The sequence below is a fragment of the Eschrichtius robustus genome, chromosome 2 (genome assembly GCF_028021215.1).
Source record: "Eschrichtius robustus isolate mEscRob2 chromosome 2, mEscRob2.pri, whole genome shotgun sequence".
NCBI lineage: Eukaryota > Metazoa > Chordata > Mammalia > Artiodactyla > Eschrichtiidae > Eschrichtius > Eschrichtius robustus.
In genome coordinates, this window is record NC_090825.1 from 168,891,771 (window position 1) to 168,919,360 (window position 27,590).

At 45.0% G+C, this 27,590-nt stretch overlaps 1 protein-coding gene across 1 annotated transcript in view; it reads left to right on the top strand.

Annotated features, from left to right (window-relative positions):
* The window catches only part of MUC16 (mucin 16, cell surface associated), a 139,075-nt gene that overhangs the window by 96,340 nt on the left and 15,145 nt on the right, over nucleotides 1–27,590 (top strand). The window contains exons 11-21 of the mRNA XM_068534971.1: nucleotides 6,837–10,354; nucleotides 10,991–11,175; nucleotides 11,390–11,564; nucleotides 11,658–11,725; nucleotides 14,885–15,057; nucleotides 17,323–17,358; nucleotides 17,556–17,645; nucleotides 19,542–19,672; nucleotides 19,768–19,835; nucleotides 22,389–22,561; nucleotides 25,903–25,938. Coding sequence (XP_068391072.1) covers nucleotides 6,837–10,354; nucleotides 10,991–11,175; nucleotides 11,390–11,564; nucleotides 11,658–11,725; nucleotides 14,885–15,057; nucleotides 17,323–17,358; nucleotides 17,556–17,645; nucleotides 19,542–19,672; nucleotides 19,768–19,835; nucleotides 22,389–22,561; nucleotides 25,903–25,938 — 4,653 coding nt within the window. The remainder of the gene's footprint in view (nucleotides 1–6,836; nucleotides 10,355–10,990; nucleotides 11,176–11,389; nucleotides 11,565–11,657; nucleotides 11,726–14,884; nucleotides 15,058–17,322; nucleotides 17,359–17,555; nucleotides 17,646–19,541; nucleotides 19,673–19,767; nucleotides 19,836–22,388; nucleotides 22,562–25,902; nucleotides 25,939–27,590) is intronic.

Sequence of the window (27,590 nt, forward strand, 5' to 3'; positions counted from 1 at the left end):
AGGAAGGCTTCATGGAGGAGGTAACATTTGAGCTGGGTTTGAAAGGATGAAGAGGAATTTAGCAGGAAGACAAGGAGAATTGATGAAGACATTCTGGACAGAAGGGAGAGCTGCATGCAAAGGCACAGGGAAGGGTAAAACCTGGACATATTTGGGAGGTACAAATAATTCCCCTTTGCTAAACTATGAAATATACAAATGAGATGGTGGGAGATGAGACTGTAGACGGGCAGAAAACAACATTCAGAAAACCTTTTAAGCTCTTGTAATGCTTGGATGCCCTTTAACAAAAGGACAAAAAGTTTGTGGCCAAACAGTCTGACAAACATGTTGCTCCTGGAAATTCCCTGGCGGTCCAATGGTTAGGACTCTGTGCTTCCATTGCAGGGGGCAGGGGTTCAATCCCTGGTCAGGGAACTAAGATTCCACAAGCTGCGTGGTGTGGCAAAAAAAATTTTTTTTGCTCCTTCCTAGAGGGTAATAACATGCATAAGCATATTAAAGGCTCTGAGATATCCTGCTGTAAAGAAACTTGTTTAGCCTTATTCAACACAGGGTTTTACATAATTATTTGGCTGTATAATTTTTTCCGCTGAAAGGCGCCTACTAACATGTTACAGTATTATTGGTCTGCATGAGTGCTTAAGAGGTGCACGTGTATATAGCAAGGGGTTCTCCTCACCACATGGCTAAAAGGTAAAGTTCCCCATACCCATTAAGTTTCTTCCAACATTTTTAAAAATTTTATTTATTTATTTATCTGTTTGTTTATTTATTTATTTTTGGCTACATTGGGTCTTCCTTGCTGCGCGTGGGCTTTTTCTAGTTGCATCCAGCAGGGGCTACTCTTCATTGCGGTGCGCGGGCTTCTCATTGCAGTGACTTCTCCTGTTGCAGAGCATGGGCTCTAGGCATGCAGGTTTCAGTAGTTGTGGTACGTGGGCTCAGTAGTTGTGGCTCGGGGGCTCTAGAGTGCAGGCTCAGTAGTTGTGGTGCACAGGCTTATTTGCTCTGCGGCATGTGGGATCTTCACGGACCAGGGATCGAACCCGTGTCTCCTGCATTGGCAGGCGGATTCTTAACCACTGCGCCACCAGGGATGTCCCATTTTCCAACATTTTTAGAGACCAGACTATTTTACCAGTACATTTTGGAAGCTTTTTGCCAGATCCAGGCTTTGGACAGAGTCACCACCAGTCAGGTTATTAGTCTTATCCTGTGACCCAGGTATTTTTGGTTGGCTCCCCCCAGAAGCAGATATGAGTTAAGGATGTGGGCAAGTAGTTTATTTTAGGTTGGGGGTGGTCCCAGGAAGCACTGGAGAAGAGAAGGAAAGGAAGTCAATGCAAGGTGCTTTCCTGAGCAGGTCACAGCTGTGGGCAAAAGAGTGTCAGTTCCACTAGGGACCTCTAGGAGACAGCATAGAACACCTCACCTAGCCAAGTGGCTGGAGTGTTTATCATCCAGCTTCCTTCCATTGTTGGCCATGGGCTGCTTGGTCCTGGAGGTAACCCTCAGCACTTCCAGCCTGCCGGACACACAGGCTAAGTGAAAGCCCTTAGGTGCAGAGCTACAGGGGCTGCATTAGGATCCCATCGTGGTTACGTACTGCAGCAGTGAGTGCTTACGGGATATGAGTGAGGCATTGCCAGTTGGCTACATCAGATCACTTGGAAATGGATCACTGAGCTTCAGGTGATAACCAATATTTAGATAGCAAAGTTTATGAGGGATAGCTAACCATATTCATTGGCTTCTTTCAATATAGAGTGGGATTTCTCAAACTCAGTACTATCGATATTTTGGGCAGATAACTACTTGTTGTAGGGGGCTGTAGGATGTTCAACAGCATCCCTGGCCTCTGCTCACGGGATGCCAGTAGCACCCTCCATATACACACAGCTGTGACAACCAAAACTGTCTCCTGACATTGCCAAGTGTCTCCTGGGAGCAAAACTGTCCCAGGCTGAGACCACTAAATTAGAGAATCCTTGAGGACCCCACCCCCATGGTCATTTTCTCCTTACATCCTTCCTTTCCATCCTGGCCCCCACAAGATCCTGAAACTCAGTTAGGGAATTAATAACCTGCAGTGGTTGAGAGCATAGGTCTAGGATTCAGAGAGAACTATGTTGAAATTTCCACACTATCAGTCAGTAGCTGTGTGATCTTGGCAAATGATGATCTCTGAGTTTCTGTCTTTTCCCTGGTCTGTAAAATGACAAGAATAATAGGATATACACTCAGTGTCCTTGTGAGGCTCAAAAATACAAGGCATGTTAGGTAATTTGCTCATCATCATCAACATCATCATCTTCATCATCAAAAACATATCAAACACATTAGGACGTCTACTCTTGGAGATATGTTTTTTAGGGTATACCCAGCAACACAAGGACATTGTTCCACCATCAGAGTCCAAATCCTCCTCATTTTGTCCCTCTCCCTGCAGCAACTTCCAGTAGGCTTTGTGGTCTTTATAGAGAAGCCTCCCTGTAGTTTTTCCTCCTTCCTGGGGACCCTTTTCTGAAGGCCTGGTCAGTAGCTGCTGTCTCAGCTAATGTCACTCTACTCTTCCTCAGAGACTGAATTCCAGTCACCTTGGCCAGCTAGCGTGGTTCCTGGCAAATTCAATTCGGTAAACATTTATTGTCTATTAGAAGTCCAAAGAGTAGGAGTAGTAATAATGTGTGGTTGTAGCTACTAACAGTAGCAATAACTCTAGCAATAGTAGATAATAGCAGGCAGCAGCAGCAGTAGTAGCAATAACAGTAGTGATAGGTGGTAATAGTAGTAGTAACAGCAGTAATGGTTGGTAGCAGCAGTGGTAGCATTAACAGTATTAATAACAGCAGAAATGGTAGGTAGAGGCAGTGATAGTAGTAACAGTAGTAATAACTCTAGCAATAGTAGATAATAGTAGGCAGTAGTAGTAGTAGTAATAGTAGCAATAACAGTGGTAATAGTAGTAGTAACAGCAGTAATGGAAGGTAGCAGCAGTGGTAGTAGTAACAGTAGTAATAACTCTAGCAATGGTAGGTAATAGTAGATAGTAGCAGTAGCAGTGGTAGTAGTAACAGTAGCAATAACAGTAGTAATAGGTGGTAATAGTAGTAGTAACAGCAGTATGTTAGGTAGTGGCAGTGGTAGTAGTAACAGTAGTAATAACAGCAGAAATGGTAGGTAGAGGCAGTGATAGTAGTAAGAGTAGTAGTAGTAGGTAGTAGCAAGAGCAGTAATAACAGTGGTAATAGTAGGTAAATAGTAGTGGTAGTAGTGGTAACATCTTATTACAAACCAGGAGGCATTGTGCTTGGTGCATTTTTATCAAGACTCTGAGATAACCACTGTTCTTATTCCTACTTTATAGATAAGAAAATGGAGGTCTAGCAAGATCTGACAACTTAAAGAGCCACACATCTGTTTAGTGGAGGAGCCAGAACACTAATGTGGCTTAAGAGCCCAAGCTCTTAAGCACAAAGATACATGATCTCTCTCAAGTCAGAGGAGACCTGCCAATGTACATATTCATCCATGTATTTGTTCATTCATTCATTCAACAAATATTTGTTGAGCACCTACAATATGCCAAGCAGTCAGACATTAGTAGATATTACCAGGCAGACTGGGAGGGGTGGTACAGTGCAGGTTCAGACAGTATGATGAGGAAATATTGAGAAGGGAGAGATGGATTCCAACATGGATTTGTAAAGGTAGATTTGAGCTAGGGTTTGAAGAAGGGCAGAACATAAGAAAACCGATGAGAGATGGGCATGGCAGGTAGAGAAAACAGCTTGAACAAAGGCTCAGAGGGAGAGTACAGAGAACATCTGGGAATAGGTGGTGGTCAAGAATTCATGGAGGAGTTCCCACATCTATTTCTCTGACTGATATTCATTGAGGAGATAATAAATATATCACAGAAATTTATAGAAAGTGACTAGCACTTTGAGGACTTTTTTTTATAAATACAAAAAAAAAAAAAAAACCTGAAATCCATTTTAAAAAATCCGTTTGTATGGGACTTCCCTGGTGGCGCAGTGGTTAAGAATCTGCCTGCTAATGCAGGGGACACGGGTTCAAGCCCTGGTTCAGGAAGATCCCACATGCCGCGGGGCAACTAAGCTCGCGCACCACAACTACTGAGCCCACACGCCGCAACTACTGGAGGCTGCACACCCTAGGGCCCATGCTCTGCAACGAGATGCCACCGCAATGAGAAGCCCACATACCACAATGAAGAATAGCCCCCGCTCGCCGCAACTAGAGAAAGCCCGAGCGCAGCAACAAAGACCCAACACAGCCAAAAAAAATTTTTTTAATCCATTTATAACCTCATTCCTTAGTGAATGGCAACGTTAAGTCTTGTGGGTTATCCGTGCTTGGCCAAACTTCCCAGGATCTCCTTCTCACTTCCTGAATAGTTTATCGAAAAAGGTAAAGTTCTTAGACTTACATGAACTACAGTTTAAATCCTGGTCTTGACACTCTAGATGTAATTAAATATCAAAAAGCTCTGCCTACTGGTTCCAGCAGCTACTTACTCGATGATCTTAGATATATTGCTTAACCTCTTATCTGTAAAGTGTGGGGAGAAATATCTACATCAAAACAGGTATTGGGTGCATTAAATAAAGTCAAGTCTTTGGAGGTACTATCTAAATATTTTAACCTCCCTGAGCATCAGCTCTTTAATCCATAAAATAAAAGTGATTACTATGTAATCATAATTTTAAAGGTTTAAAATGATAATTAATATAGGATAGTTAACAAATGAGAGGTCTCCAGTTATGATATTATTATTTGTAACCGTAAGTGGGGCCCAGCTGCTTACCGCTCAAAAGCCAATAAAGAGTCAAGGTTGATGGAAAGGAAAGTTTGCTTTATTTTGGATGTCAGCCACTGCGGGGAGGGGAGAGGGCGGACTCCTGTCCAAAGGCCAACTCCCACCCCCACAACCAATGGGCAAGAGCTTTTATAGATGGAGCAGGGGGCTACATGCAGAAACAGCACAGTCAGCTCTCACAGTCATCTCGAAATTGGTCATCGGTGGTCTGACCAGCGTCATCTTGATTGTTTTAAATACAGTTAATCTTCAGTTCTAGGGTCGGTTTGTTTCCATTTCTTTGAGGCAAATTCTTGGAATTGTGGCAGCTTATGTCATGGCTACGGTCTGGTCATCATGTAGTTAACTTCTTCCACCTGGTAGGGGTTTCAGTCTCTACAAGACAGCTCACAGGATACGGCTCAGAATATTATCTATAGCCCTTGAGAAGGATCTAAAGGTCCTTGACTTTGCTTAATGACTAAACTATCATTTAGTCTTGTTTGACTGCTTTTCTTTGCTTCTGCATTTTCTCACTTCTCTGATTAAACTTATTCTTTGGCTAAAGTGTTTCCACAGACAAAAGGCAGGCTGAGGACATGGGGGGCATAGACAATAGGGTCCTGCTCCATTTCAGTATCATATTCTCAACTGTAAGTTCCCAACCAGGGATGCATATGAAGAAATTGCCTGTGGTGACAGAACACTTGCCCAGATGATAGTCTGATTGACAGACTCAGGATCTCTGTGAGGGTGTGTTCAGAATAGATAGATATTTTTTTTTAAAGCTAAACAAATAATTATCATCACAGCTCTGGTTAAAAAATGAGCAGTGGTCTAATTTTCTGGATCATACTTTTTCCCTCTTCCTTCTCCAACTTTCACTCATTTTAGATTAGAGATTATTCCAATATGGTCCTGAGGTATTTATACTCTCTTGAACTTGGGCAATATAGCTGCCACCTATGTCTATAGTTAATAAAAAGAGCAATTAGATTTATTCGGATTTCAGAGAGCTCTTTCATTTTATGTGCATGGATCTTATTTTTTTTTTAAGATTTATTTATTTATTTTATTTATTTTTGCCTGCGTTGGGTCTTAGTTGTGGCATGCAGGATCTTCCCTGAGGCATGCAGGGTCTTTCTTTGCAGCACATGGGCTTCTCTCCAGTTGTGGCAGCAGATTTTCTCTCTAGTTGTGGTGCGCAGGCTCCAGGGAGTGTGGGCTCTGTAGTTGTGGTGCGTGGGGTCCAGAGCACATGGGCTTTGTAGTTTGTGGCACGCAGGCTCTCTTGTTGAGGCCCGAGAGCTCAGTAGTTGCAGCACGCGGGCTTAGTTGCCCCACGGCATGTGGGATCTTAGTTCCCTGACCAGGGATCGAACCCACATCCCCTGCATTGGAAGGTGGATTCTTTATCACTGGAACACCAGGGTAGTCCCATGCATGGATCTTTTTTAAGGAAAGTTTTACTCCATTATGTTTTTAAGTTTTGTTTCTGTTGTTATTATTCTGATTTCTACCTGAGAAAAAAATGATAAACCTTATGTCGGTTTCCATTTTCAGTTTTTTCACTGTTCTTTTTATTTTCATGCTCTTAATATTTATAATAAACTCATAAACTGATTTTTTAATATATTTTCTTGGCCGCCGCATGGCATGTGGGATCTTAGCTCCCCAACCAGGGATCGAACCGGTGCCCCTTGCATTGGAAGTGTGGAGTCTTAACCACAGGACCACCAGGGAAGTCCTATAAACTGATGTTTTAAAATTCTGTTCCTGTTCTAAATAAATACTTTTAAACAAACAGACAAAAAAAGAATTCATGGAGGAGTTGCAGCCCAAGATGAGTCAGGTAAGGTGAGGGAATGCCAATCACAATTCCTTTTCCCATTCCAGAAGCATCACTGGCACACCCCAGGCAGACATTTCTCTCCCTTTCCTGATGTGGAGAAAAAATAAGCAATTGCCAACCCAGTAAGTAGTAATCATGTGTCCCTCCTACAATTCACAGGACTATCAACAGGAGGGACAGAGAGGGCAGAGACCACTGCCATGGTTCTGAAGACCACTTCCACAGTGACTTTGACTACCAGAGTCTCTACTCCCACTTCAGGTATGCTGTCTCTCCTTAGGACATCAGATAAAACAGCCAGCATAAGCACAACAGGAATGATAATCACAACCCCAGATATTCCAAAGATGACAGCCTCATTTGTCATCAGACCTGGAGACAAGACCAGCACAGTAGTTCCCATGACAACCCCATCTATTTTCAATAGAGGACCAGAGACTACACCCTCACTGGTCCCTAGTTCTGGGGCAGAGACCAGTGCAGCTGTTCCAACTCTGACTGTTTCCTTTGGTGAGCCAGAGACCACAACCTCATGGGTCACCCATCCTGCAGAGACTGGCCCAACTGTTTCCAGGGCAATCCTGAATGTTTCTCATAGTGAATCAGACAGCACACCCCCAACAGCTACAAGTTCTGGGGAAGAAGTCAGTTCAGCTGTTCCAACTCTGACTGTCTCCCCTGATGTACTGGGGATGGTGACCTCACTGGTTACTAGTTCTGGGACAGAGACCAGCTCAGTTGATCAAACTCTGACTGTTTCCCCTGGTCAGCCAGATGCAACAGCCTCATGGCTCCATTCCACAGAGACCAGCACACCTGTTTCCAAAACAACTCTGAATTTTTCCCCTAGTGAATTAGACACCACATCTTCAGCAGCCACCATTCCTGGGGCAGAAGCCATTTCAGCCACTCCTATGATGACTGTCTCACCTAGCATACCAGTGATGGTGACCTCACTGGTCATTAGTTCTGGGACAGACACCAATACAATCTTTTCAACTCTGACTGAGTCCCTGCATGAATCAGAGTCAACAGTCTCCTTGGTCACCCAACCTGCAGAATCCAGCCCAAGTCTTCCCAGAACAACCCCCAATGTTTCCCATAGTACACCCTCAATGGCCACCAGCCTTGGGACAGAAGCCAGTTCAGCTGTTCCAACTACACCTATCTTCTCTGGTGTACCAGATATGGTGACCTCACAGGCCACTAGTTTTGAGATAGATGCTAGTATGGCTATTCCAAGTCTGAAACTTCCTCCTGTTGAGCCAGTGACCACAGCCTCACTGGTCACTCAACCTGGGGTGCAGACCAGTCCAGCTGCTCCAACTCCAACTGTCTCCTCTACTGTGCCAGGGCTGGTAACCTCACTGGTCACAAGTTCTGGGGCAGAGACCAGTACAACTTTTCCAATTCCAACTGATTCCCCACATAAACCAGAGACAACAGCCTCTCACGTCACCCACTCTGGAACAGAAACAAGTTCAGCTATTCAAACTATGGCTGTTTCCCATGGGAAGCCAGATACAACAGTCTCACTGGTCACCCATCCTGAAGAGACTAGCCAAACTATTCCCAGGACAACCCCCAATGTTTCCCATCGTGAATCAGACACCACATTCTCAATGGCCACAAGTCCTGGGGCAAAAGCCAGTTCAGCTGTCCCAGCTACAACTGTCTCACCTGGTATGCCAGTGATGGTGACCTCACTGGTTACCAGTTCTGGGGCAGAGACCAGTACAACTTTTCCAACTCTGACTGATTCCATGCACAAACCAGAGACAACAGCCTCATGGGTCACCCATACAGAAACAATTTCAGCTATTCCAACTATGACTGCTTACCCTGGGAAGCCAAATACAACAGTTTCACTGGTCACCCATCCTGTAGAGACCAGCCCGACTGTTCCCAGGACAACCCCCAATGTTTTCCATAGTGAATCAGACACCACATTCTCAGTGGCCACCAGTCTTGGGGCAGAAGTCAGTTCAGCTGATCCAACTCCAACTCTCTCCACTGTTGTACGAGATATAGTAATCTCACAGGTCACTAGCTCTGAGACAGATGCTAGTATGGCAGTTCCAACTCTGACAGTTTCTCCTGTTGAGCCAGTGACCAAAGCCTCATTGGTCACTCATCCTGGGGTGCAGACCAGTTCAGCAATTCCAACTCCAACTCTCTGCTCTACTGCATCACAGCTGGTGACCTCACTGGTCACAAATTTTGGGGCAGAGACCAGTACAACTTTTCCAATTCCAACTGATTCCCCACACAAACCAAAGACAACAGCCTCATGGGTCACCCATTCCATGGAGACCAGTACACCTGTTTCTAGAACAACTCCAAATTTTTCTCAGAGTAAATCAGACGTCACACCCTCAATGGCTACCACCCCTCGGGCAGAAGCCAGTTCAGCCATTCCAACTACAACTATCTCCCCTGGTGTACCAGATATGATGAACTCACTGGTCACTAGTTCTGAAGCAGAAATCAGTACAACTTTTCTGACTCTGACTGATTCTGTGAACAAACCAGAGCCAACAGCCTCAGGGGTCACCCACTCTGGGACAGAAACAAGTTCAGCTATTCCAGCTAAGACTGTTTCCCCTGGGAAGCCAGATACAACAGTCTCACTGGTCACCCATCCTGAAGAGACCAGCCTGACTATTCCCAGGACAACCCCCAATGTTTCCCATAGTGAATCAGACACCACATTCTCAGTGGTCACCAGTCTTGGGGCAGAAGTCAGTTCAGTTGTTCCAACTCCTACTGTCTCAGCTGGTGTGCCAGATATCATAACTTCACAGGTCACTAGCTCTGAGACAGACAACACTATGGCTATTGTACCTCTGACTCTTTCTCCTGGTGAACCGGCAACCACAGTCTTATTGGTCACCCATTCCAGTGCAGAGACAAGCACAAGTTTTCCTGCTTCAACTATTTTCCCTCATTTACCAGAGATCACAGCCGCACCATCCATCCCACCTGGGTTGGAGACTAGTACAGCTCTTCCAAATCAGACTGTTTCTCTCAGTCCACCAGAAACATCCTCTCTCTTCACCACAACTGTGACCAAGACAGCCAGAGTTAATCTAACTCCAACGGCTTCATTTGGTGTTCCTGCAGAAACAGCCTCACTCTCCACCCATCCTGGGACAGACATCAGCGCAACTATCTCAACTTCAGCTCTTTCCCGTGGTTTACCAAAGACCACAGGCTTATTGGCCACCAGGCCTGCAACAGAGGCCAGTACAAGTACCCCAGCTCTGACTGTTTCCCCTGGCATTCTTGGGCCTTCCAGGACCTCTGCAACAACTGTTGGGCTTTATACTGTACCTTCCTGGAGCACAGAAACCTCACCACCCACAACCTCAGTTGGACACCCAGAATTTCCCAAGACTGTGACAGGGGACACCGTGACCTTGATAGCATCAGAGACCCCAACACCATCTAAAACCAGTCATGGGGAAGGATTAAGTACAACCGCTATCCTGAAAACCACCACTGTTGAGACCACTCATTTAGCTGCCACAGGTTCAGGTCCCACTGTGGCTGAGACCACAGTCACCTTCAATACACTGTCTGGAAGTCCTTTTGCCCCTGTGACCACACCTGGAACCTCTACCTTGGCCTCTGTGAGTGTGACTTCAGGAACAAGTAAGAATAACTTCTTTATTGTGGTCAAATATAATTTATATATATATATATATATGAAATAATATTTGCCATTGTAACCATTTAAAATGTACAATTCAGCAGCATTAATTACACTGACAGTATTGTGCAACTATCTCTACTGTTTTCAATCACCCTGAACAGGGTCTGTGAACCCATTAAGCAAGAATTCCCCCTTCCCCACTCCTTCTAGCCCCTGGTGACCTCTAATCTACTTACTGTCTCTATGAATTTGACTATTATAGATACTTCATATAAGTAGAATCATCCAAAGTATTTTTCCTTTTGTGTCTGGGTTATTTTGCTTAGCATAATGTCTTCAAGTTTCATCCATGTTGTAGTGAATATCAGAACTTCACTCTTGTTTAGGAGGAATAATATTCCATTGTATGGATGTAGCTCATTTTATCTGTCCATTCATCTCTTGATGGACAATCAGGCTGTCTCCACCTTTTGGCTATGGTGAATAATGCTGCTATGAACATGGGTGTACACCTGTCTGAGTCCCTGTTTCCATTCCTTTTGGGTATACACCTAGAATAGAAATTGTTAGGTCATTTGGTGTATTAGTTTGTTAGGGCTGCCTTAACAAAGTACAACATACTGGGTGGCTTAAACAACAGAAATCTATCATCTCACAGTTCTGGAGGCTGGAGAGGGACCCTGAGAGAATGCACAGAACATGCACTTTGGAGTTATCCCATCTTGGTGGTGAGGGAGCTGGGGTATTTATCCACCAACTCCCATCAGTCATTGCTAGACGGATGCCCCCTGGGCCTAAGTCCCCTAAGACAAAGAGATGCAAGTGCTGGTGTGTGGTGAAATGGTAAGAGCCAAGGGGAAGTGGGAGTAGGGTGACCAACTCTGCATCCCAGAAATCCACATAGTCCCAGCAAACTGGGATGGTTGGTCACCTTATGTGAGAGGGCCCTGGACAGGGATTGCTACATGAGGTGTCTCAGGTAGGACAGCCTAGGCCAGACCCACAACTGGGCAATGGAATTAAGGTATGTCCTCAGAGCCTTACCTCCTGCCCCCAGCCCAGGCTTGACTCAGGACTGGCCTCATTTTACTCTCCCCACCACTGCAGCTGCAATTCCTTTATTGATGCCTTTTACTGTCAACTTCACCATCACCAACCTGCACTACACGGAGGACATGGGAAACTCGGACTCTGAGTTATTCAGTGCCACTGAGAGAGACCTGCAGCACCTGGTAAGAGACCCCCACCAATGCCCACCTTGCCCCAACCCTACCACACCCTGCTATCTTGGTCCCTGCTGCTAATCCCCCTCTCATTCTTTCCAGCTCAGTCCTCTGTTCAAAAAGAGCAGCGTTGGTTCCCTGTATACCAGCTGTAGACTGACATTGCTCAGGTGAGACTTCCTCCAGATCACCTCCAGAAACGCCAATTCTCTCCTTTCTTGGTCCCCCACACCCTGGTCAACCACAGCTACTTGTGTATCATAGAGGATCAAAAGTGCCTGGGTTTAAAGCCCTCCTCTCCCACCTGCTAGCTGTGTGATCTTGGGCAAGTCACAAAACCTCTCTGTTCTTCAATCACATTATCTATAAAATGGTGATAATAACAGTACCTTACTCTTGGGGTTGTTAATTGTTCAATACAATGCCTGACCCATTGTGAGCATTCTATTAATGGGATCTCGTAGTGCCAGCTGGTGTAACATCTTTGCCAACTGTGTTGCCAGAATCCCTGACACTCTCCCTGCCCCCAGCTCATCTCTATCCTGCTGGGGGACAAACTCTAGACACTACAGCTCTGCAGTTTATTCCCTGAAAAGAGGTACTGAACCAAAGGGGGACACAAAACAAATATAGATTACCAGTAGGATATATTGCAATTTTAAAACTCTCAAATGGACCTGAACTCTGCAGAAATGGCCTCTCTTCTCCTCTCTGTCCTCTGAGGTCAGTGTGCTCAGTACCCATTTCTTACACTCCATGATGCTATGGCCTTTCCATGAGGTCCTTCATGCAGCCAATTCAAGTCATCCTGCTGAAGAGGTGGGTTCTCTGCCCCCATCTCTCCATAAGATGGGAGAATTAATAATAATAATAATAATAATAATAATATTGCCCATACTACATACCACACAATAATCCAAGTGGTTTGCATGTTTTCATTCATTTCATCCTCACAAGAACATGATTATTATCCTACCTTGCAGACGGAACACTAAGGCTCAGAGTAGTCAAGTCACTTGCTTTAGAGGAGTCAGGGTTTGAGCCCAGGTGTTCTGGTTCTTGAGTCGCTCCTTTTAACCACAAAACCAGCAGTGCTCAAGCTTGCTGGGCTCAATAGCATTTTACATTCTTAAAAAGTACCCAGGGACTTCCCCGGTGGCACAGTGGTTAAGAATCCGCCTGCCAATGCAGGGGACACAGGTTCGAGTCCTGGTCCAGGAAGATCCCACATGCCACGGAGCAACTAAGCCCGTGCGCCACAACTACTGAGCCTGCACTCTAGAGCCAGCAGGCCACAACTACTGAGCCCACGTGCCACAACTACTGAAGCCCGCATGCCTAGAGCCCGTGCTCTGCAACAAGAGAAGCCACTGCAATGAGAAGCCTGCACATCGCAACAAAGAGTAGCCCCTGCTCACTGCAACTAGAGAAAGCCCGCCCGCGCACAGCAACAAAGACCCAACGCAGCCAAAAAAAAAAAAAAAAAAGTACCCTGAACTCCAAAGAGCCTTTGGACTTAAGGGTTATATTGTCCATATTTACTGTATTAGAAATTAAAATGGAGAAATCTTCATTTACTTCAACCAAAAGAGAGAGAGAGAGAAAACCCAGTAAGTTGTAAGCAAAGATTTTGTCTTTTCTGAAAATTGTATATATACTTATTTGATACTATGCCAAACTGCATCAAACTCAGTAAATGGTAATTATTAAAAGTTGGTTGCAATCTAGAATCTAAAACCATATTAAAGAACTCTATGTGCTTACCAAAAAATGGATAAATTTTATAAAGATTTATTCATTAATTCACTAAAAATGATAATACCATTACAGGTTAGCATAAATAACATATTTTTATGAATAATAGCCATATTTCTCCTACCACCCCCCCCAAAAAGTGTAATGAGAAGAGGGTTATTGTTTATATTTTTCCAAATTTTTTAAATGTCTGGCTTAGTAGAAGACACAGAAGGATATCTGCTTCTGCATTCCATATTTTACAATATTTCACCTGTGGCCTCTGGAAGAAATCTCACTGTATACTCCTGAAAGAGCGAGAGTGAAAATAATGTCTTAGTATTACTAAGAAATATTTTTCACTTGGTGGATGCCCTGTGAGTTTTGGGAATTCCAGGGGTCTTTGGGCCACACTTTGAGAACCACTGCACTATGCTGTATAGACATATCATGGGAATGCTTTGAATAGCATGGATAATAGCAAGTAGAATTCCCAGACAGGGGAGGGATGGGATCTTTCTTCCTACCTGCAAAGCTGGGTGAATCACTGTAGGGTCAGCTTAAATTCAGGACAAAGATATTTTTGAACCATCTTTCCCTTTATTACTTCTTAACTCATTTTCTCTCTTTCTCTCCAAACTTGGTTGCCTACCCAACATGTGTTCCCAAAGAGTTGACCTCAGCCTTTGGACTTTCCAACTTGAAATAAAGTCCCCCCTTTCAGGCTCCACAATAGTTGTCACACAACGTCACAGCCAGCCATGGGGGTGATTCACTCACATTCTCCAAGGTCTCTGATCCTCTTGCTTTTCCCTTCCACGTGCTACCTGGCCCCAGGATTCTCAGGAGTTTCCTCCCTGGGAGCTTTACATCCCCAACCCCAGGGCCCAAGCAGGACTCAACTGTTGCTGGAGTGGACACTATCTGTATTTACCTTCATGAGTGGACAGGGAAGGTACTAGGGGCTGGTAGTGAAACAATGAGCTTGAAGCAATTAGTAAAAAGAACAGGGAGAAAAAGAAGAAACTGAGCTAAGGAGTAGCCCTAGAGAGTACTGCACTTAAGGAGGTGGGGGGATCTGGATCCCCACATGAGACAGAAAAAGACGTGTTCAAGAAAGCAGATAAAACCTAGGGAAGAGTGCCGATCTAAAAAAAAAAGGTTCAAATGAACTTATCTACAAAACAGAAGTAGAGTTACAAATGTAGAAAACAAACACCTCTCAAACCAGGGAGTAAGAGAGGGGGAGAGATAAATTGGGAGATTAGGATTGGCATATACACACTATTATGTATAAAATAGACAACTAATAGGGACCTACTGTATAGCACAGGGAACTCTGCTCAATACTCCATAATGGCCTACATGGGAAAAGAATCTAAAAAAGAGTGGATACATGCATACGTATAACTGATTCGTTTTGCTGTACACCTGAAACTAACACAACATTGTAAATCAACTATACTCCAATAAAGAAATTTTTTTCAATTTTAAAAAATAAAAACCAAGAAGTGCAATTGAAGGAAGGTGTTGTCAAGAGTATCTAACCCTCAGGTGTCTTTTATGTTCCTACTCCCATGTCCCTCCTTCCCCAGGGCTGACAAGGATGGAACAAGCACCAGAATGGATGCGGTCTGCACCTACCGCCCAGATCCCACAGGCTTCAGGCTGGACAGAGAACAGCTGTATTGGGAACTAAGCCAACAGACCCATGGTATCACTCGGTTGGGCCCCTACACCCTGGACAGGAACAGTCTCTACGTCAATGGTGAGCAGTTCTGCTGTAGCTGGGGTCTCCTTGCAGTGTAATTTCTCTGTACCCACCTTCATAGTTCTGGACCGACCTAGAATTTCCATGGAGGCTCAGTTCTCTCCCCTCAGAACACCTAAAAAGGAACTTTCCAGGTCTGGAAATAAAGGTTTCCTCCAAAGTTTACTTCATTTCAATGACCTTTCACAGAAGCCCAAATGGAATGTGCAGACATCAAAGAAGAAAAAGGGTAAAGCAAGCCCATGGTGGCCATTGGGGTTAACTCTTCCCCAAGAGGCAATGGGTTCCCAATGCAGTGACTGCACTTCTTTCTCTTCCTTATGGCAGCTTGTGGCCCCTTTACTCACTCTCCAAGGGCCAGCTGGAACTACACCCCACCTAAGAAACACACAACAAAGCTGTTAGTAATGCTTTTGGCAACAAATTCCTTTGCCACAATGCTCTTAGCAACAGCACCCGCAATACCACCTGTACTAAAGGCTAATATTTATTGAGGGATTCCTATGTTCTAAAGCATTATATGTATTATGTCTTAGTAATCCTTCCCAGCACTCTATGGGGTATTATGTATATTTTACAGAGGATCAAACAAAGTTCAGGGACAGAAATCCATTTTCCCAAGATCAGACAGCTAATACATGTGGTAGAATCGAGACTCAAACCTAAATTGACTCGAAAATCTAAGCCCACCTAATTACGAGGCTACAGCTCAGACTAACCTGGCTATAACAAGCCTCAAATCTCAGGATGGAAAAGAATATTAAGGGGCCCCTAATACAACAATTTAAACTAAGTAATTATGTCACTATATCACCTTGGACAATTTCTTTCTACCTGGATTAAAATCTATTTTGTATTTCAGCAGTCCTTGGGAATTACCTGAAAGCAGTAGTTAACCACTATGGGTTTTGGTGAACTATAGGTCTTGCTTTAATTAAGCCCTGGTCCTGCCTTTTGCTTACTATGTGGCCCTGGGCAAGTCATGACCTCTCCAGACTTTTGTCCATTTTTAGAATGGAATTTTTTTTTTAAGTATTTTTTATTTATTTATTTATTTATTTTTTATTTTTGGCTGTGTTGGGTCTTCGTTTCTGTGCGAGGGCTTTCTCTAGTTGCGGCGAGCAGGGGCCACTCTTCATCGCGGTGCGCGGGCCTCTCACTATCGCGGCCTCTCTTGTTGCTAGAATGGAATTTTTTTAAAAGTCACCTACGAACTTGGACTGGAACTACACCATTGACTCTAATGGGTCGCCAGCTTACAGAGGGCAGATCTTGGGACTTTTCAGCCTTGATAATTACATAAGCCAATTCCTTATAAAAAAAAAAAAGTCACCTAAGTGTGAGTCAAATGAGATGAAACCTGAATAACCCAAGTAAACCACAGGCTCCACTTGGTCAAGTCTCAGAGAAGAGTTTCATTTCAATAAACCCAATGAGACTATTAAATATAAAATAAGTCTAAGTTTTACTTGCATTTCTTACAGAGCATCAAAGAGGATCCAATCCATTATCCAGAACCATACTTATTCAAATCCGCTTTCCTCCATTTTCTCTTATTCTCCAACTTTATACTCTCTGGCTGACCCCCAAGTCTCTCTCTCTCTCCATCTCCCTCACTATTCTCAGTCCAACATTACAGAAGTCCAAGAACTATGCTGTCAGAGGTCAAACTTTGTCTTTGGAGAGCTGGGTATTAGGAGAAACTCAACAAGCAAGGACAAAATTATATGTCATGGATGAAGAGAACACAAATAAGGCTGGAAACACACATAAAATTGCTGTCCTTATTATTCATTTGATGAGGTTGATATTATTCCAGGCACCTAGTAAATCTCCACAATATTGAGGGTGATTTGATCATTATTTTCTTTGAGGTTAATGGTTATGAGGATGAAATTATCAGGAACATCAGAGTATGAGGCAGTTAACTCATAAAGAATAACCATCATTATTTATTGATGAATCTCAAAGAAAGCACTCAGGAAGGTCTGTGAGCTTGTGTTTCCAGTTCTACACTTCACTCCTTTCTTTCTTTTTTTTTTTTTTAAGTCTTTACTGAATTTGTTACAGTATTGCTTCTGTTTTATGTTTTGGTTTTTTTGGCCGCGAGGCATGTGGGATCTTAGCTCCCCGAACAGGGATTGAACCCGCACCCCCTGCATTGGAAGGTGAAGTCTTAACCACTGGACTGCCAGGGAAGTCCCCCTTCACTCCTTTCTTAACCTTCTCTCATCATCTTACTCTTTCTGCCTCTCTCTGCAGGTTATAACCATCAGTACTGGATCCCCACCACCAGCAGTGAGTAATGAGGGCTCAGATATTCCCATGACCCTGGGACCCTTCCTCCCTCAGCCTGCTCCCTGGGAGGAAAGTATGCCCCATCCCCCAGATCCTTAGCCCCACAATAGCCTCAGACCAGCAAAAGTCTCAGGTTAAGCCAAGGTAGAGATGCAAGTTTCCATTAATAACTCTAGCCTCTCGTTGCTTCATGATAGGATCCAACAATTTTATTCTTTCAGCTCCGGTGACCTCTACATTCTCTCCAGGACCTCCAACAACTCTGACCTCCACCCCCAGCTCTACAGGTAGGAATCTAATCTCTGGGTCTCATGAAATTTCAAATCCCATCTAGTGGCTGATGGATTCTTGCATGGTCTGGACCCTGATGCCCACACAGCCCCAGCCTGTCCCACTGTCTACCTTGCTCCCTAATCCAGCCTCACTTCTGTTCCTGCAGGGCCCAGACATCCTTCCATCCTCATGTACTTACTGTTTTTGGAACTCAGCTGTGCTTGGTTCCTCCTTGTCTTCCAAATCTCATCACAGCATGTTCTTGCTCAGACCGTCTCCTAGAAAATAGCTTTTCCCCATAGCTAATCTCTATTCTATTCCTATTGATATGAACATTTTCTTCCTGGAAATTACTGCTATTCTGTGTGCAAGGATGTGGATAAAAGGGAACCCTTGTACACTGTTGGTAGGAATGTAAATTGGTATAGTCATTGCAGAAAACAGTATGGAGGTTTCTCAAAAAACTAGAAATAGAACTACTATATGACCCAGCAATTCTACTCTTGAAAAAAACAAAAACTAATTTGAAAATATAACTGCACCCCAGCGTTCATAGCAGCATTATTTACAATTGTCAAGATATGGAAGCAACCTAAGCGTCCATCAACAGATGAATGGATAAAAAAAGATGTGTGTGTGTGTGTGTGTGTGTGTGTGTGTGTGTGTGTACAATGGAATACTGCTCAGTCATAAAAAAGGACAAAATTTTGCCATTTGCAGCTACACAGATGGACTTGGAGGGTATGATGTTAAGTGAAATAAGTCAGACAGAGAAAGACAAATACTGTATGATCTCACTTATATGTGGAATCTAAAAAAATACAACAAACTAGTGAATATAACAAAAAAGAAGCAGACTCGCAGATGTAAAGAACAAAGTAGTGGTTACCGGTGGGGATGGGGGGAGGGGCAACACAGGGGTTGGGAAGTGGGAGGCATAAGCTACTGGGTGTAAGATAGGCTCAAGGATGTATTGTACAACATGGGGAAAATAGCCAATATTTTGTAATAACTGTAAATGGAAAGTAACCTTTAAAATTGTATAAAAGGGACTTCCCTGATGGTCCAGTGGTTAAGACTCCGAGCTCCCAATGCAGGGGGCACGGGTTCGATCCCTGGGCAGGGAATAAGATCCCACATGCCGTGCAGCACAGCCAAAAAAATAAAATAAATAAAAATAAATAAAATTGTATAAAAAATTTAAGAATATTTTTAATAAATGTAAGCTTGTTAATAAAATACATGAGATGCACATTTTAAAAAAATTTTTCTTGGGGTATAGTTGATCTACAGTGTTGTGTCAGTTTCAGGTGTACAGCAAAGTGAATCAGTTATACGTATACATATAGCTACTCTTTTTTAGATTCTTTTCTCATATAGGCCATTACAGAGTATTGAGTGGAGTTCCCTGTGCTATACAGTAGGTTCTTAATAGTTAGCTATTTTATATATAGTAGTGTGTATATGTCAATCCCAATCTCCCAATTTATCCCTCCCCCCTTTCCCCCGTGGTAACCATAAGTTAGGGTTAATAAAATATATAAGATGCACATCTTTAAAAATTACTGTTATTTTGATTTTCTTGACTGCTCAAGTATTTGTGGCTTAAGGCCTGAGCACAAAGGTCTTGGTCCCTCCTGTTCCTACAAAAATGTCCATGACATGTCAGCCTTTGGACACTCCAGGATAAGAGGGTTGAGGTTTCCTTTCAAGTTGATGTTGTACTTCTAGGACAAAGGTCCCTTCTCCTCCCCTGGCTGGCTGAGGAGGTGAGGAGGGGGGTATCCCAATGGGATATCTCAGTCTTCACCTACTAGACACTATGGGCAGAGAGATGGCACTAGTCCCTTCGCCCTTAAACAGCTCAGGCCTAAGACTGATGGGTCTCCTCTCTCTCTTTCTCCCTCCAGTTGCAAGCATGGGCCCAGCCCTGGTGCCATTCACCCTTAATTTCACCATCACCAACCTGTTCTATACCCCAGACATGGGGCACAGAGGCTCCGCAAAGTTCAACTTCACTGAGAAGCCTCTGAATCGCCTGGTAAGAGGCCTTCAATGCCTTCGCTGGCCTGCCTTGTCCTCACCCCACCCAGTCCCTCAGCCCCTCTTGCTCATGTGTCTCGCCCTTCTCCCCAGCTTGGTCCTCTGTTCAAGAACACCAGTATCGGCCCACTGTACTCTGGCTGCAGACTGACTCTGCTCAGGTAAGACTCCGCCCCTCCTCACAACCTGAGGGCTGCACTGTCACAGGCAAGCTCACCTGGAGGTGAAGACCTGAACGTGACAACTACAAGGTGAGAATCATAAATGACTGGGGCCTTCCAGGAATTCAGCGGAGAAGACATACACCCTGGCTGAGTGTATCAGAGAGGGCTTCCTGAAAGAGGTGGCTGTCAAAGGTCTTAAATTATTTGGATAAGCAGATGCATGGAGCATTCACACTCAGCAGTCAGAAAGGGCAACACTGACTCATTAAACAAACATGAAGTGAGGTACCTCAGGACACGCCCTGTGACAGGTGCTAAGGGCACTGAGAGAATCAGTCATGGGCCCTTCCCTCAAGGTGCCCCCAGTGTGGAGAGGACAACAGCCATATGGACTTAAAACTATAATATGAATGTGGTTAGTACAATGATAAAGCACTTCACAGTGGCCATAGGAGCCCAGAGAATAGACTCTTAGCTCCATCTAGGGGGCTGAGTGGAGGCTGGCTGGAGAAGGTGATGCCTGAGCCAAGTGTTGACAGTCGAGTGTGCATTTGCCAGAAGAAACATTGGCATGGATATTTCAAGGGCTGGCATACCTTAAGTAATGGGATAGATGTGAGAAATATCATGGTACATGAGAAAAGGTCTGTGAGAGTAGAGTGTGAGGCAAACTGAATGAATGAGGGAGGAGGGAAGAAGGGAGGAAGGGAAGCGGGGAGGGAGGGAAGAAGAGAGAGAGAGGAAGGAAGAAAGGAAGGAAGGAAGGGGAAAAGAAAGAGCTAGAGAAAGAGGTTGCTGAGTGGATAGATAAATTAAGTGTAGTTGCATGAATGGTGGATGAATTGTGGGATGAGTTTGGACTAGTAAATATCATCAAAAGTTCAGATTGGAGCTGGGGCCAAAGGTCATACTAAGGAATTTTCACAGTATTTTGCACAGCAAAAGCGCAGCTTGCAGGATTTGTGAGATCTTAGCTCCCCGACCAGGGGTTGAACCCGTGCCCCCTACAGTGGAAGTGCGGCGTCCTAACCACTGGACCACCAGGGAATTCCCAAGGTCAAGCATTAATGGTCTCAGTGTCCAAATACATGACATCACACCCTGTTTCTGTCACTAGCTGTGTGATGCTTGGGAAGTTCTTTAATATCTGCATGACTTTGTTTTCTCAATTATAAAGTGGGAATCATATCAGCATCTAGTTCATAGAGTTGCTGAAAAGATAAAAAGAGATAGCAAATGTAAAAATAGATCACCCAGTAGGTGTTCCATAAATATTATCAACTAGTAGGTGTTCCATAAATATTAGTTACACTTACTCAAAGCTGTAGGAAACCATGCAACCATCGTAAGCAGAGTCTGAAACGGTGTAGTTTATTTTAAGTAGAACACTGGTAGGTATGGGGGTGGAAAAATTTGCTGTGATGAGGGAAGAGCAGGTGGGGAGACCAGTGAGATGTCAGACTGGACCTGATATTGCTTGGATGGGGGGGGACAAAGGATGGGGAATGTCCAGAAAGCCTCCTACATCTCTGGCTCTGGCACTGATATAGAAACGTGGGAGAAGGAGCAGGTTCTGCATTTTTAGGGGGGAAGATAATAAACTTAATTATCTTCCCATTGGAATCTAATGGGTCTGGAAGACATCCTTGAGGCTGTTGGTTACGTGGCACAGAGCTCAAGAGGGAGGTCTTGGCTAGAGAGAGAGAAACTGGATTTCATGATAATAAAGCTGGTAGCTGAAAAAAGTGAGTATGAACCGAATAATCCAAGAAGAATGAGGGGAAAAAGAAGAGAAGTTGGCTGAGGGTGAAGACGTGAAGATCAATCACTTTATGGAGTAGGAAGGTACCTAGACGAAGAGGACCCAGAAAAGACCATGGCTGAGAAACCAGACAAGACCCAGTAAAGAGAAATGTCATAAACCAAAGCGGGGGTGGGGCGGGGGTGGGGATCAGTCTAAAGGAGGGAGATTTTTACCGACAAGGGTTCTTCGCCTCCTTAATCAACAGAAATTGATGAGAGGCCAGACAAGAAATTCAGGCAAGGCTTTATTGGGGCCCCTGCTGTGGCAGGGGGTAGCAAGAACAAGCAATAGGTCCCCTTGCTTGCTCACTCCCCAAGATGGGGGGCGAGTTGGATAAGCAGATGCACGAGGGTGGCTTATATGGGGTGAGGGGAGGGGTGTGTCCAGGGATGGGGCTGGAGGGGTGGCTTAGGTGTTTTGCCCACCCCTTTGGTGGTGTTGTGTGCAGGGGGCATGCGCAGTACCCTGCTTTTGCTCCCAACCCCCTGCTTTTGCTCCTGGCTCTTCAGAAGTGGCAGTTGGGTATTTTGGTCTCTTTGTATCTTGTTGTCCATAATTTGCCCCAACTGTGCATGCATGCAGTTATTTTTAGTCCCTTATACTTTCTTTGTATTTTGTTGCTTGAGGAGACATTTGTCCAGGTGCAAGCACGGCAGTAAATGGTCCCAGCTGGTCTCAAGATGAACAAATAATATAACTCTCCCACACCTCTGAATGTCCCTATTCCTCTGTCCCTGCCACCCTAGGACTGAAAAGGATGGGGCAGCAACTGGAGTGGATGCCATCTGCACCTACCATCCTGACCCCATGCATCCCGGGCTGGACAGAGAAAAGTTGTACCAGGAGCTGAGTCAGCTGACTCATGGAGTCACCCAGCTGGGCACCTACACCCTGGACCGTAATAAGCTCTATGTCAATGGTGAGTGTCCATGTGGGGCCGGGGTCTCCTACAGTCCATGTCTCTCTATACCAGTAATTCTCAACTGGGGAAGATTCTGCACCCCAGGGGATACTTGGCAACATCTGGAGACATTTTCAAGTCATGATGGGTGGGGTGCTAATGACATTTAGTGGGTAGAGGCAGGAAGTGCTACTAAACATCTCACAATGCGCAAGGCAGCTCCTCACCAAAATGAATTCTCTAGACAAAAATGTCAAAAATGCTGAGTTTGGACTTCCCTGGGGGCGCAGTGGTTAAGAATCTGCCTGCCAGTGCAGGTGACACGGGTTTGAGCTCTGGTCCGGGAAGATCCCATGTGCCACGGAGCAGCTTAAGCCCGTGGGCCACAGCTTCTGAGCCTGCGCTCTAGAGCCCGCCAGCCACAACTACTGAGCCCCCGTGCCACAGTTACTGAAGCCCGTGCGCCTAGAGCCCATGCTCCTCAACGAGAGAAGCCATCGCAATGAGAAGCCCGCACACTGCAACGAAGAGGAGCCCCTGCTCGCTGCAACTAGAGAAAGCCCGTGCACAGCAACGAAGACCCAACACAGCCAAAAATAAATAAATAAAATTAATTTATTAAAAAAAATAATAAGCCCCAAGGTAATGCTAGATTTGTACCAGAACTGTGAATCTGTGTACAGCAATTTCTCAAACTCGGCATTTTTTTTTTTTTTACTATTTTTATTTATTTATTTATTTTTGGCTGTGTTGGGTCTTCATTTCTGTGCGAGGGCTTTCTCTAGTTGTGGCAAGCGGGGGCCACTCTTCATCGCGGTGCGCAGGCCTCTCACTATCGCGGCCTCTCTTGTTGCGGAGCACAGGCTCCAGACATGCAGGCTCCGTAGTTGTGGCTCACGGGCCTAGTTGCTCTGTGACATGTGGGATCTTCCCAGACCAGGGCTCGAACCCGCGTACCCTGCATTAGCAGGCAGATTCTCAACCACTGTGCCACCAGGGAAGCCCCTTTTTTTTGGGGGGGGCTGCGTTGGGTCTTCGTTGCTGCGCACGGGCTTTCTCTAGTGCGGCAAATGGGGGCTACTCTTCGTTGTGGTGCGCGGGCTTCTCATTGCAGTGGCTTCTCCTGTTGCGGAACACGGGCTCTAGGCACGCGGGCTTCAGTAATTGTGGCTCGCGGGCTCCAGAGCGCAGGCTCAGTAGCTGTGGTGCACGGGCCCAGTTGCTCCGCGGCATGTGGGATCTTCCCAGACCAGGGCATTGGCAGGCAGATTCTTAACCACTGTGCCACCAGGGAAGCCCTCAGTTTTTTTTTAATACATCATGCTTAAGTGGGATCCATTCCAGGAATACAAGGATAGTCCAACATCTACAAATCAATCAATGTAATACAACACACCAACAAAGGAAGGATAAAAATCACATGATCATCTCAATAGATGCAGAAAAAGCACTTGATAAAATTCAACACCCATTCATAACAAAAAACCCCATCGAAGATGGTACAGAGAGAACACATCAAGCCCATCTATGACTAACCCACAGGCAACATCACACTCAATAGTGAAAAGCTGAAAGCCCTTCCCCCAATACCAGAAACAAGACAAGGATGCCCACCCTCACTACCTATACCCAACATAGCATTGGAAGTCCCAGCCACAGCAAACAGACAAGAAAAAGAAACAAAAGACACACAAACCAGAAAAGAAGAAGAAAAACCATCACTACCCACAAATGACATAACATCTAATTCTAAATTCTACAAACGTTAGGGGTAATTTTTAAAAAATCACTGACCTCTTTTATTTCTTCCTTCTATTTAATAATTTAAGACATTATCATTTTATTTAAATCTGCAACTGTAATGACTAGTAATTTTGCTTTTTTTTTTTTACATACACATATTTCCACTCTTTTTTTTTTTTAAGATTCTTTTCCCATATAGGCCATTACACAGTATTAAGTAGAGTTTCCTGTGCTCTACAGCCCCACTTTTCACTTTTGACCAGGATGGGTTTCTCTCTTGGTTGGGGCCCTGATGCCAGAAAGGCACTCTGAACACCTAGGAGATCCAAGCTTCGGACACACTGGGCATCAGCCTAGAATCCAGGAAGAAAGAGCATTTGGAAGGGTGACCCTTAACGGGGGCTCTGAGGGTCAACAACGCACAGCTGTGGTGAGGTTGACTGAAATTACTCAGCTTCCCTCCTCTCTGTCCCCAACCTAGGAATAGAGTTTGGCAACTCACACTTTCTTATCACCGTTGCCCCATCAGGCGGGCAGGAGACATCCTGGACTCCTATTTTAGCAAAGAGGAAAACAGAATTACAGAGAAGGGAAGGGAACTGTCCACACCCACAGTAGGTTTTTCACCAATCTAGGTCCTGAGGTTCTTCTGAGTTCACATTTTTTCCCTTCACCTTGGCCACTGCAGGGGCCAGTTTAAGACTCCCCCCAGGGCTTCCCTGGTGGTGCAGTGGTTGAGAATCCGCCTGCCAATGCAGGGGACACGGGTTCGAGCCCTGGTCCAGGAAGATCCCACATGCCACGGAGCAACTGGGCCCGTGAGCCACAATTACTGAGCCTGCGCGTCTGGAGCCTGTGCTCCGCAACAAGAGAGGCCACGATAGTGAGAGGCCCGCGCACCACGATGAAGAGCGGCCCCCGCTTGCCACAACTAGAGAAAGCCCTCGCACAGAAACGAAGACCCAACACAGCCATAAGTAAATTAAAAAACAAAAAACAAAACTGGGCCTCAGCAAGGAGGCTTCAACAATTTAAAAAAAAAAAAAAAGACTCCCCCCAGCCCCTTGTAAGCTGCACAACTTATATGCTTCATTGTGTTCACTCATTCAGCATTTACCAAGCATCTACTCTAAGCCAGGCCTTGTGCCCGACACCAGAGACAGACAGGCTACATGTACAACCTATCCTAATGTAAGCTCCAGTGGGGCAAAGACTGTTTGATTCGGCAGTATATTCCCCAAATGTAAATGGAACCTGACACGTCGTAAGCTTTCTGTAAATATTCACTGGATGTAGGGATAGATTGGAGGGAGGTTGGAAGGGCAGATGGCAGGGTGGATGGATATTTGGGGGCAAAAATGTGTGAACATAAATATTATGAGAGTCTCTTGTTGGGGGCTTGCTGGTGAGGTGGGTAAGGAAGGGTCATCTCTAATCCAAAGGTCAGGAAAGCCTTTATAGTGGAGACGACATTTGAGTCTGATCCTAGAAGATGCATAGATGCTCACCTGGTACAGAGGGAATGACATCCAGAAAGATGCCCCACATGGACAAAGGCAGGGATATCTGGGCTTGTTCCTCAGCCTCCCCTTAATGTGTGACTTTTTTGTTTCCAGGTTATAATGAACATGGTCCAGATGAGCCTCTTACAAGTATGTATCTTTTCATCCACTGTCCATTTCAGCCTCCAATGGTCTTGAGCCAAACTTTTCTTCTCACTGACAAAGGGAGCTTGCCCCAAACTCAGGCTAGGTCTCCTGAGTGGGGGCAGGGAATCAGTGGGAGGAAGGATGCTGAGTCCTTTGTCTCTTTTTAGACCTGAAGCCATGGTATTGGCTTTCCGAATTTTCCACACCCTTCTGGGTCGGAGGAAGAAATTTGAACGAGCGTTCGCTACAGAAATAAGGGTTCAGGCCAGATAATGACCTTGTAGTCCATGCCTCCTGATAACAAAACCTTTTAATAGGGGCTGCAGAATGGGCCTTGGTGTCAAGTTGCAAACTCTGGTGGCTACTCAGTGGTTTGGCCACATTTGTCCATTCACTCATCCAATGATCACTTCACCTATCTTTTCACCCATCCATTCTTCCATTCTCCTAGTTATCCCTTCTCTCAGACCTCTTCCTTCCTCCCTCCCTCCTTCCCTCCCTCCCGTCCATCCATCTATCCATCCATCCATCCAACCAACCACCCTTCTGCCTATTCACCTGTTTGTCTTTCTTTTCTTCTGCACTTCCATTCATCTCTCAACTTTTCTTCCTTGTGTTTATTCTTCTTTCCTTCTCTTTGACCCTCCTTCTGTCCATTCTTCCTCTGTCCGTCTAAGTATCCCGTCTGTCTGCCTGTATTTCTGCCCCTCCATCTGTCTGTCCTCTTTGTTCAGTCTCTTTCTTGTTTACCCACTCACACTCTCTTGGGTTCATTTCATTCACAGGTTTGCTCGTCCCTCTACTCACACAATCACTCCTTCGCTCACTCTCATTAATGGTAAACCTATGAATGGTTTCTAGAGCCCAGGTGAGCCTGGGGGCTTCTGGAGCCCAGGTAAGCCTGGAGGCTTCTCCCACTCTGTGGGGGGCTCTGTTCCTCCCTAATGACTGCCCTTCCCATAGCTCCCAAACCAGCTACCATGTTCCTGCCTACTTCATCATCACCTGTGCAACCAGAATCCACCACAGGTATTGGGGGCCCCTTTTCCTTCCCAAGAGAAGCTCTCCAGCCCCACACATCCACCGGCCAACTGTAACACAGGAGCTGGGAGGCCAGGGGGTGCAATTCTGATTTTAGGGCAATCGTGCTGATCACAAATATTATACCAATAATTCAATCTGATGCTGGCCCTCATGGAGCCTCCAGTCTTGTGAGACTAACAGACTATTATAACATAATGTGGTATGGTCTTGGGATGAGGCACCTAGCACAATTTTGAAGGGAAAGGCTTTCTGGAGAAAGTTTCACATGACCTGAGTCTTTAAGAAAAAGTAGGACTCATCCAGGCAGATAGGGGATGAAAAGTTTTCCTAGCAGATGGGATTCCATGAGCAAAATGTCAGTGGTCAAAAGCAGCACAGTGTACGGGCAAAATTGAGAAGAATTTGGTTTGCATGAAGCTTAAAGCTTAACCTGGAGTAGATGGATAAATTAATCTGAAAGGTTGGCAAGAACCAGATTAAGAAGGACTTCAAGTGCCAGATCGAAAAAAGTTGAACTTAGGGACTTCCCTGGCGGTCCAGTGGTTAAGACTCCACACTTCCACTGCAAGGGGCATGGGTTAGATCCCTGGCCGGGGAACTAAGATCTCACA